The sequence below is a fragment of the Corvus kubaryi genome, unplaced genomic scaffold (assembly GCF_017639235.1).
Source record: "Corvus kubaryi isolate FWS band 111438036 unplaced genomic scaffold, C.kubaryi_AGA036_p1.0 137, whole genome shotgun sequence".
Lineage (NCBI taxonomy): Eukaryota > Metazoa > Chordata > Aves > Passeriformes > Corvidae > Corvus > Corvus kubaryi.
This window is the reverse complement of record NW_024580671.1, coordinates 16694585-16706760: the sequence shown is the minus strand read 5'-3', so window position 1 is coordinate 16706760 and position 12176 is coordinate 16694585. Positions and strand designations below refer to the sequence as shown.

The following is a 12176-nucleotide window of genomic DNA, read 5'->3' as shown; positions in this document are numbered from 1 at the left end:
AGTTTTTTATTATGTGAAACCCAAGTATGCTATTGTAATACAAATGCTCATTTTTGAGCATCGAGTAGTTGCTGTAGATATGACTTCTTTTCCTCCCTTTATGTATGGGGGTATATGTCCTGCCACACAACCCAGAACTGAATGTAATGTGTGTGTCCTTTTGTGGTGTTGACCTTACTTCTAAATTGTGACAAGAGCATCTTGAGCACCATGTTGTGTTGTACCCTTTGTGGGGAGAGATTTTCATCTTGTAAACAAGAAGTCAAGCCAGCCATGAAACCAGGTTGCTCTGGGTGTCTCAAATCCTCTTTATAATGCTAACTCACATGTAAGGCTTTGTATGCACTAGTTGCAAGCAGAAAAATATCTTGTTTTAATTTTTAGAACAGCAATGGTATCTGCGCTCTAGATGAGCAGAAGCTGCACCAAAACCCCCCACTTAGTTTAGGCTTTAATTAAGACCTTGGGCTTGGATGGATCTTTTTACACACCAGGCACTTTCATATGTAAAACTGTCCAACAGTGAGCACATCCAACCAGAGATTGGAATGAAAGCACAAAGATGAATTTTGTTTTGAGAAGCTGAACTTAGGAGCAAAGCAAAGCAAACCAAAACTGAAGTTGCTTTAATATTGCATGTCACTGTAGTTCTCACCATATGATTTCCCCTTCTGTATAGATTAGGTTTTTGTATCCTGTGTTGTTGTCTTCCTTTCTTATTCTCTGAGCACCCTTTGGTAGCTAGAAAATATTTAATAAAGCAAGAGGGCTGCGATATTTGAACTCAGTTTCTAAAATATTTCTGAGGACATACCCTGCCACAAACTTTTATTGTGGAGTTCCATATTTCTCCTGTGGCTGTGAGATGATTAAAGAGGACATCAATCACTACTCCTGTGCTTGAAAGGAACATTTATATGACCTTCAGCTACTACAATGACAAAAACTATATCTAGATGTGGTTTTGATACGTAGCTTCCTGGGGACATGCCTGTGACAGTCCATCTGCAAAGACTGCAGGCATTGGTAAATGATCTGTATTCAGAGTAGATTTCTCTTCTCCTGTCCATCCTCCTTTTCTAAGGTCTCTGGTATACAGTTGCAATGGAAGAGAGAAAGTGATAGTCACAACAGCTGTTGTTGTTAGAATTAAAGTGGTGCATAATATGATGCATGTGGGTCAGTGAATGCCGTATATAAAAAAGTCCAGTTCTGTGAGTATGATAAATGTGTACTGCTCGTAGGTTGAGAACATCTTAAGCCATGGTCACTGCAGAGTGATTAATTATATACTTGCTACTACTAGAAAAAAGAATTAAGGAGCATCTGCTTTTTCAGAACAATGTGGTCATTGGAGAAAAGGGTGAGATGTTCAGTACATGAAATTTATATAATGGCTTGCTTAAGAACCCCATATCCTAGCTGAACCGCTAAACCCTGGGATCTTCTCTGGTGGAACAGCAACCTCCTTTCAAGCCTTAATTTTTATCCTCCCTGTAGTCTACTTATGTATATATACCACAGATAAACTAAAAAGACATGAATCATGGAATAGGTGAACCTATAGATTCTATAGGGGTCTCTAGAATCTACAGAACCATAGAAGGTTTGGAAGGGACCTTAAAATCATCTTGCTTCAACCCCTCTGCTGTGGGCAGGGACACTTTCCACTAGACCAAGTTGCTCAGAACTCCATCTAACCTGAAGTGTTCACAAGAATCCACATCCACAGCTTTGCTGGGCAGCCTGTTCCAGTGCCTCACCACCCTCACAGTAAATGATTTTTTTTTTCTACTGTATAAACTAAACCTACTCTCCTTCAGTTTGAAGCCATTCCCCCTTGTCCTATCACTACATGCTCTTATAAATAGTCCATTACTACATCATCCAATTCCCTCACGATTCTGGGATGTATCTCATCAGGTCCCCGTGGACTTACGTACATTCAGGTTTCTCAGGTGGTCATGAACCTGATATTTACAGTGAAGGACTTTGCTCCCCCAGTCCCAATCCTGCTGTTCATCCACTCCAGAAGTGTGGGAAGAGAGGTTGCCATTGAAGACTGAGGGGGAAAAAAGGTTGTTGAATACTTCGGCCCTCATCTGTTGTCAGCAGTTGTTATAACAGTTGTTATGATGGACACCTTCTGTCTCGGTGCCAGTTCTGTAGCATGACTTGATTATTACAAAGTTAGCTGAGTAAACATTTGGGAGATAAGTTTATCTGTGGGTTCCTGTGCTATTCATTAAATCCTCTGCTGCTCTGCAATGCTCTTTATTTTACTTTGATTGACACTGCTAAACACCACAGGCTACCTGTTTTGAGCCTGACCTTACTCCACAAGAGTACGGGAAGGCCTTCACAAGAATCCAGGCAGAGTTTTTCAAGTGTATCAGGGGAATGTGCTTAGAGATGATGCCCTCATTTCTTTCTTTCTTTTTTTGGTACTCTGCAGGCCATCCTTCTAGAAGATATTTCAAGGTATAATTTTGTTCTTTTGTACGTCTCTAAAATGATTTCTAGCTATTTTCTGCACTGTGTCAGATTTCAATCTCTTTTTGTCCTAAAAGTTTTCTTAAACTTCTTAAAAAAAAAAAAAAACAACAAAGAAGAAGAGAAAAAGATCTTTAACAACTCTAGTAACTAAGTAATAAAAACTGAATGTCACAGCATAGTCAAATCATAACAATGTGACAGGATATATTGGCTCTGAAGGAGAAAATTACTGTAATTTTTTTTTACTTCATGGAGTTTAAAAATAAGACATCTCACAACTGTAATAACAGACAAGGGTTTGGTTTGATTTTGCATGCTTCTTCAGTTAATTCCTTAATTTCATTTGCTGTACATGCTATTTTGGCAGGCTTCATATTTCAGTTTTGCTTCTTTGAAACTGGAAAGGTGACCAGAGTGACTCCTGTCATTGCAGTGGCACAGCAGAATTTAGATGTACATTGCATTGAAATTCAGGGAATTTTCTGTTTATTTTCATTTCTTCATAGTTAATAAACTGATCTAATTTTCCCATCTTTGTATAAGAATAAATTGAAAATTTCTTGATTTTTTTCCAACTCTTAGGCAAACTTTTTCACTGTAAAAATGCTGTCTTACTACTAAGCTGCTTTAAAAATAGTGTACTTGATCATGGTGTTGGAACCAAAGTAGCTTTTTATTTCATGCTGCATATCTCACAGTATTCAGTTCGGAGTAAAAAACTTGAAGAGTGGCAGTAGCAACAAGATGAATAGAGATGGATTCAATACACATACTTGAGGAGGTTCAATACTGTAAATACTGGTCTTACGTTGTATCAAGCACTTAGGGACTGCCCAGGAATACAAGCTCACATTTTTTCAAAGGGATAAAGACTGTGGGTTAAACACAGTGATGATTTTCTTATGATTGAAGTGATGATTGAATACAATGAATTTTGAAGTCTTCAAATTCTGAAGAAGGATTTGGCAAAAATGTACTTTTTGTACACTTTCGAACATGCCATCCTATAGCATAAACCATATCCTGTTGGTTTACTCTTAGAATCTGGAACTTTGTTCCAAAGAACAAGTGACTTTTCAGTTTCTGTGGTTGCTGACAGCTGATCTCTCCTGCTGCCTTTGATGAACAATGTGGCAAGCACAGATGGTGGATGACAGGTTATGTTGTGTTTGACTGTAGTGTCTGCTTGTGGCAGGTTAGACCTTTAACAGCAGGCAAGAGTCTAGTATATATGTCCTTGCATATATATGTATCTTTTTGGCATTTATATGTGAAGTTTCCTTATCATGCCTCTCAGTTAGTGGTTTTTTTTTTTTTTCTTTCCTATGAGATTTGGGGTTTCCTGTCTAGATGGTTGGGTATTTGACAGCAGTAAGACTGCGGTTAAGCTGCAAAGTCATTTTGTGCATCGTGCCCTGGCGGATAGGCTGTTTTCCTCTTCCACTTCAAAATTAAGCTCTGACAGAAGATTACAATACAGAGAATCAAAAGCACTATTTCTTGGTCTCATGATCTGAATTGGGCAATATTTTGACAGGGTTGAATAGCTGAATTGCTATCTAGCATGTTGGATTTTTAGCATTTGTAGGAGTGAGCTCTTTGAGTGGCTTTTTGGTAATCTATTTTGATTCTGCATGAAAAAATAGTTATCTATTGTTTTAGAACTAACAATATAAGACTTAATATCTGGCCACTGTAAGTATTTGGGAACATCACTGCTCTGGTGTCTGTTTTATTTCTGAAGCATGTTTTATCTCCATCTCCATTTCTGAAGCTCTTGTCCCAGCCTGAGCTCATGACCTCCCTTCAATGGCTTTGGTGAAGCTGCAGGGGAAACTGTGTGCACTTAATGTATTGGAGTGGACAACATGCTTTAGTGTTCTCCACCCCCTAACCATTTCCTCACATTTGGGGTTATATGGGGTGCTGGGTCTATAGCATCCATTAAGCAAATGTGAAATAAGGTTTTCTTGTCACTGCGTGTGAGTGGTATAGATGGCAACAAAAATATTGGCACATATTGGCACTTTCAGCTTGCGAAATTGTGAGGTCTGATGCGTGTTAGTGTAAGCTTTTGGAATAAAACACTTTCTGTCCTTCGGGGTTCATATGAGCTAGCTAATAGTGTTCTCCAGTACAAGCTTTCCATTCATGTGTAGTAGGGCTGTGTTTACAGGTTTTTTTCTGAGTCCTGTGTTTTAAATTTTATGCTCATAAAAGTGGCTTAATGGTTCTTTCCTTGACTCTTTTCACAGGTTATTAAATTTGAGTAAGCCTGTCTGTTCTAACATGTAACTTCCCCTGGAAATGTGCTATTTTTGTTAACAATAGGAATAATAATTTATATTTTAATGCTGTGAATAATTGAAACATATTATATTTTTCAGTAATTGCTGGTTTTCGAGGGACAGTCCCACATGGCCTATCGCTGGAGATTGGAGACACCGTTCAAATATTAGAGAAATGTGATGGTGAGTTCATGGGTGATTCCAGTGATAATTAAGTTTTGTGTATTGGTCGTTTGAAGTCCATTAATATTCATTTCTTTTCTTAAAGTAACACATTTTTGAGGTCAATAATATAACACATTTTGCCCTCTTAATTTTTTTTCCACAGTTCAAGTGAGCCCTGATCTCTATAATAATCAATTTGCAGTACATTAATTTTTATTTAATCTCACTGTTTAATAAAATTTACTGAGGCTAAGAGTTGTATCAGAAAGGAAGTCTCTCATGATTCTTCTGCTTTCTCGGTATTTCTGAGGGAAACCTGGCTGCCATCAAGACATCTTCAAATTAATTCAAAGTCACAACTTTAAATCTTAAAGCACTGTAAGCATTCTCTTCTACCTCTGTTTTGCCTTAGAGAATGCAAATATAGTTTTATCAAATGTCTGTTGCTAGTGTCAGAGAAACAAAATTGCATTTTTTTTATAATCTGCCTCCTTAACACATAAAAATCAACACATTGGTTTTTTAAAATAATTTTTAATCTTTTTTTTATCATTTGGGATTATATAGGTCTTTTTTTTTATCATACCAGGATTATACATGGTTAACCCTGTAAGAAATGTTCTTTTAGAAGGCATAGGATCTATTCTTTTGAATCAGGTATATTATGAATTCTGTATAGCATTGTGGTTGATAGATGCAGAACCTGGAGTCCAGAAATTATTTGTAAATGTTTAGAGTTAATACAGAACTGTTTCGATTTAGACTGATGTTCAATGCAAAATTTACCTAGGTTACATTGTTAGAAACATTTAGGGATACAGGGTTAAAGAGTAATTCCTGAAATTGTGTGAATGAAATAGTTCGAATATGAGCTGGTTTAAATGAAATACCTTTCACTGTATGGAAAATCTTTTAAATGAGTATCGTCTGACAGCACTGTGGAATTGTAATATCTGTGCAAAAGGGAAAGATGAAATCTGTTTTACATATGTAAATGATTTGCATACTTTAAAAAGCAAAATGTGCTTTCTTCACAGGATGGTATAGAGGATTTGCCTTAAAAAACCCCAGTGTTAAGGTAAAGGTCAATTGCAGTTTTGTATTCTTTGGCAAAAATGTATATTTACTTTTTAAAAGTTATTAGTCTTCTTGTAAGTATGTGATATTTACTCTTAAAAGAAAACTAGAGCTTAGTGTTAAGTATATTATTGATACTACTTTAATTAGATTTGGACCTGGATTACCCTTCTGAAATGCTTCTATGTATTAGGATAATACACTTGAAAAATCCAGGGCTGTGGTGAATTTTCTTTCATTTCTGATTTTTAGATTTTCCACTCAGAGGAAGATAGGTTAAAGGGAAAACACTACTGCAAATACAAATTGTAAACATGGCTGGAAAAGTTGGTTAAACTGTGCCTGTTTTTCTTGATGCTGTGAATTAATTTAGAGCAGCCAGGAGACAGCTAGTTTATAGGAGCCACATGCAGAGTATCAATAGAATAAAAGATATGTGGTGCCACGTACAATATATGGTTCATTTTGGTTTTCTTTGATGTGTAGTCTTTGATTTCCATAGTAGCATAATATTCTAAACCAGACTTCACTGATTTCTTCTGCATTCGGACATGAAAAGTTAAGAAACTTATGTTTCAGTGTCTGTTTGTGTTGCATGTTTGAGCTTTACTTGTCTTATATGTGTCTATTTTCTTAATCTCTGCTGTTGTCTTGCCTCTGGGATTGTACAGATTTTGTTCTTCATGGGCAAGAAAGATCTTAAATTATCTGTTGATCTTTTAACCTGCGTTGTAAGCTTTCCTCTTCTTTTTCTCTCATCATTTCCAAGATTCTTCAGCTGCAAAATAAGGCACATACACATTAATTTCAAAAGTTTCTAGGGGCTCATATCAAGTCACTGGTCTTTTGTGCCAAGGCCTGTGGTCTCTAATCACATAAATTTCCTTTCTTTATGTGGAAGGTCAATGTGAACAATAAATTTAGCCACAGAGTCTAATTTGATGTTTACTACTTTGAACTCATTGATATCTATTACAGTTTGATTTATAAGACATGAGCAGTTGTGGTTTGTTATTGCATCTTCTGTGTCTTTTGTTTGAATTCTCACCACATGCTTACTGTCAGTCTTGCTTTGTGGTCTGTCAAATGTGTGATGGAAGTTATGAATAGGTTTTCTAAACATGACTTGATGTGTGAAGAGATGATACATATTCTCTGTTTTTGTAGTGTGAATGCAAACAGTTTTCTGAATTGGATTTTGGAAGGGAGTCTCTCCAAAAGTAAAATAATAAGAGCACCTTGTAGCTCCTCTTGTTACTGCTATTGCTCTGTCAAGATTCTTCCCTTGTTATTCTGCCAGCTTTGATACTCGAAGAAGTTATCTGTGGCAGCTGGTCTGCAGTAAGGGTGCATATGCAGCCATCCTGTTCCCTGACATGTTGTTACACCTGCAAGGCTGTGTGTCTTACTGTCCTTGGGAGATGCTCTCCTGAACTACTTTGCATTACAGAGGAGTAGGAGCATTTAAAAGGGCAGTTGCCTCTACATAGTAGATTTGGTTTTGTCAAAGGTCTAATGGCTGTGTTAAAAGAAAATGGGACACCATCATCACAAAGGAAAGCTGTATGCAGCTGTGCTTATTATGAAGAGACCTTATATGTATTTTCTATCACTGCATGAGCTGTAGTATATTATCTTCCCAGCCAGAGGCTTGGAGCTTACTTGCTTCATTTTGCTTATTCTGATTTGTGAAGGTTAGTGGGCTCTAAGAGTGGTAGGTGTGTTGCAGCAATGCTGTGTTTCTAAGAGGATGGTGGGGAGCCCTTAAACGACTAGAAAAGGACCTCTCCTGGCAGACACAGGCTCTTTGATAGGCATCCACCACAACTTTCCTGTGCACTGCAGCCAGAGTAGCCAGCAAATTAAATCTTATTTTGACTTTCTTTATTAACTTAGCTTTATCTTTATTGAATATTGTTAACTTCATCCTTTTTGTATTATTTTGAAAATCCCTTCTGAAAATCCTTATTTTTAGTATGTGGTTGATAAGACAATATCCCCCACAGCTGGTCTGTTTCTTGTCAAGGTGGGAACGATGAATAAAACCATCTGCCATAAGGGAGCTCTCAAACAATCTTCTGCATGTTCTACATGTATTTGTCTTCTAATTTTCTGAAGTGTTAAAGGATTTAAACTCTACTGAATATGGCATTTTAGTTTATGTTAGAGCTATACTGAGTATTTGTTGCATTCTTTCCTTGTGTGTTTTTTTTGTTAATTATTTGGAGGACTTTGAATTCAGCATGCATATGCATATTGAGTGATACTAAGTGGTATGCTGAACTCCTGTAAGGGGACTTTTTTTACCTAAACTTTTTTATTTTTCAGGGCATATTTCCATCTAACTACATTCACTTGAAGAATGCGTGTGTTAAGAACAAAGGGTATGGGAAATGTTCTGATTTCAAATATTGAAATGTGGTCAGTTACTTGTACCAAAGATCTTTGGCTTATAAAGTAAATGATTTTGTTATGGTATGGTATCTTCAGCTTAATGCCAGAGGACTTGAAATAGTTGTCTTTAGCTAACCTGATACTCCTGCATGGTCATAATATTGGAATGCTGTATCCTAAAAAGACACTGAACACAATTGGGAATATCATTCTGTATTGTCTAGAGAAAAGAGAAAACAATTACATTAAGTTTGGCTTGAAAAAGGCATTGCCTTAATTTGAGGAAATTATTCTGTATGTAAGCTGTCTTTTAACCTGCTGTTTAAGATTAGCTATTTTCTTTGAGGGCAGCAGCTCTACCATGGTAGACAGTTGCCATTTTACAAAAAAAGAGTAAAATAATGTATCAGTTTAATGGCAAAAGATATTACTAAACCTGTACATGAACAGAGAAGCTTTTTCCTTTGCTTCTTTTCTTCAGGCGATGGAGAGCCAATATTTATTTTTGACAACAGCTGTGCTTTTCATTTTTAGAAGAATTGATAAAATCTGGAGTAATTGGTTAAAACTTGTTTTAAAATTTTGTTTTTCAAATTCAAAATGTCTGACCAAAAAAAACCTGATTTTTTTTTTTTTTTGGTCTAAAACTTACCTCGATGGTATCACTTTTAAAAATTGAAAATTTTTAGAAACTGTCAGAGATCTTAGCTCAACAGTTTTTTTCACAGTTCTACTTAATTTTTAATCGTTCATATTGTATCCTTTATTTGGACTTATTGGTAGAGAACTGATACAAAATATTTTGAAACCTATTTAGGTAAGGACATTTCTCATAACAGATGGATGCCTGAACATTAAGTGACCTTTGTTTTGGGAGCATGAATGAGTGCCTTGAAAGTCCATTATCCATGATGGGTAGAAATAATGATGGAATCTGTAATGATATTAAAACAAGTTTCATTCCCACAGGTGAAAATGTCACCACGTTACTGTAAAACTCACTGTTGTTTGCTAGGAAGTTATAGCCACATGTGGTTTGTCATGCCCTAGGATCCTTTCTCCTTTTAAAGTTGTAGCTAAAACTGAAGGTTCGGTGAAACAGAATTGTAAACCATCACCATAAAATAAAGTTTAAAGGCAGAATAATTTTTGTTAGTGGACACCATGACAGTACTTGCATGGAGTTCAATCTTCGTTGCTAAACAAATTTCCTTTGTTAGTTTGTGTTTCCCATTCAGGCCATGTGCCCTGCTGCACACCATGGCCAAGAGCTGTCACATTGTTATGTCAGTTTAGTAAGAGACAAGGTATGAAAAAAGTAATTCAGGCATAAAAAGCTGACATGTCAAGATCCCTTTGGAAACTGTGGGATTTATTCTGCTGTGAAAGTTTTTGATATGCTTATCTCATAGTAAAAAAACTCACCTTGACTTCTCTAGGACCAAGACTTTGCATGGGGATTAAACTATTTTCACTCAAAGTTTTTCCATGGGGATTAAATAAATATACAAATAAAAAATGTCATGGTCTGAAGGAGCACTTATGTAGATTGATAGACATTCATTACTGTTGGCAGTAAGAAGTCTACATATTAGTAACTGCAATGGGATTAGTAATGCTTGTGCAATATCACGTGTTCTTCTGCATGTTACAGACAATTTGAAATGGTTATTCCAACAGAAGATTCTGTTATTACAGAAATGACATCAACTCTAAGAGACTGGGGAACAATGTGGAAACAACTCTATGTGGCAAGTACCCTGAATAATATTGCTTCGATTTCATGTCATCTCAAAAGGTGCACTGTTGTTTAGATGCTCTGGTTTAAGCACATATTTCAGAAAGAAAACCAAAACATTCAGTTTGATTTTTAATGATTTTACTAATACCTTGAAATTTTATTTTGAGCTTCATGGTGTTACTAAACATTAGCATGTCTCTTGTCTTTGCATGAATAATTTACTTCAGTAGAACTTATCCGATACCGGGACCAAAGATGCACCTGAATTATTAAATTTGATTTTCTAACTGCAGAAATGAAAGGTCTATATACTAGTGTCTGATGGAAAACATACCATCAGTATAGTTCTCTATAATGTTCCTACAAAGTCCTTTTTAGCTCTTGTTTCTAATTCAAGGGCTCATTCAATGACCTTTTTTTCCTTGGTTTTCTTTTACTTATAATGTTCATATTTCCCTCTTGTTCTCAGAGCAGTTATTTCTCTTTTTAGCAACATTTTTCTTCACTGCTGTTGTTATTGCATGTTCAAAATTACCCTGGTTTTCTTCCTTTCCAGACAGAAAGCCAAGACAAACAATAAATTAATGCCCATTTTACTGAGCTTATGAAGTGAATGAATGTGAAGTAAAAAGAGCAGATTTATCAAATTGCAATTTGTCAGAGTGCTTGGAATATAAAAGTTGTTGATGGAGAGTAATGGTACTTCTAAATGAATTTTAGGTTTAACTTCTATAGCAGTTAACTTAAGTGGCTGAACTTTATTTTTATGCCTTTTATTCATAGGAAGAAGGAAAAGAGAAATGGGCTTAGGGTTTTTGGCAAGAATTAACAGAAAAAATCTGTATAGGAGTATTTTTTCAACTTTGTGTAATGAATCACTTAAATTAAGGTTGCAGTAATTTTCTTAAGCTAAAGGTTCTCAAAAAACCTATGTAAAACTACTTTGAATTAGTGAAGGAAGAGTTAATAGATTCTTCCAAAATAGAGGTTCTTTTATGGGAAATTGTTATGCCCTTAGCTGGTATATAATTAGAGTAGGAGAATGTGGTTTTAAAGCAATCATATTCACATAATTTCTCCTACTTCACAGTTAGATAAAGAACAACCGTTTGGACAAGAATCTGTCTACGTGATGGTATTTATTTATGATTAGGTAGTAGTGAGTAGTTATATCAATGCAAGAGAAAGATAAAAGAAATTAACCCTGTAGTTCAGAGTTTCAATGCTCAGAGCTATTGCTTTTTTTACCCCTTATGTGTGTGTGTTCAAGATAGTCTTGAAATACGGATCATATATTCAGTTTGGATGAGACAGCAGCACAGAATGAACATGCTCTTGGAATACAACAATGCTGTGTCGTGAAACACATGAAAATTGTTTGTAGAATTATTGTCATAGCTGTCATGTACATTAGACTAGGTAAATGTGAGACACAAGGAGTTGGACTGGAATATTGGAATGGATGTGGTGCAGAGACAGGGTCTGTGGCAAGGTCTGAAATTATTTTGTGTGCACACTCAAGTGCAGGTAAAATGGCCACAGTGCAATTGGGGAAAAAAAGACTAAGTAGGGGGGAAAAGGGATTTTCTTAATTTCCTCATCATGCATGTATTTATTAGGATTATCAGATTATACAGGTGATGTAGAGACAGTTATATTTTTATCTCGCAGAGGAATGAGGGGGATCTTTTTCACCGGCTGTGGCACATAATGAATGAAATCCTAGACCTGCGAAGGCAAGTCCTTGTTGGCCATCTCACCCATGATCGAATGAAGGATGTCAAGCGACACATCACTGCTCGTCTGGACTGGGGCAACGAGTGAGTGAATAGAAATAAATGAAATGTAATAAAATTGTAAAGTCAGTGCTTTAGGTTGATTGTAGAATGCTGAAATGAAGAACAAATTTCTAACAAGTGTTGCCATTTTTTTAAAATGGACTTTCTCCTTCATTGTTTTTATGTCCACTATGTTTTAATAGTGAAAAATGACTTATTGTTTTATTCTGCTCTTTT

At 36.0% G+C, this 12176-nt stretch overlaps 1 protein-coding gene across 5 annotated transcripts in view; it reads left to right on the top strand.

Moving 5' to 3' along the window:
* Positions 1–12176, top strand: part of DOCK4 (dedicator of cytokinesis 4) — a 233550-nt gene that overhangs the window by 78363 nt on the left and 143011 nt on the right. For 4 of the 5 annotated variants that reach the window (XM_042018041.1, XM_042018044.1, XM_042018042.1 and 1 more), the window contains exons 2-6: positions 4884–4967; positions 5987–6027; positions 8355–8410; positions 10075–10171; positions 11833–11981. In XM_042018041.1, coding sequence (XP_041873975.1) covers positions 4884–4967; positions 5987–6027; positions 8355–8410; positions 10075–10171; positions 11833–11981 — 427 coding nt within the window. Of the gene's footprint in view, positions 1–4883; positions 4968–5986; positions 6028–8354; positions 8411–10074; positions 10172–11832; positions 11982–12176 lie in introns of those variants that run through there. The other variant, XM_042018045.1, reaches the window with a different exon arrangement.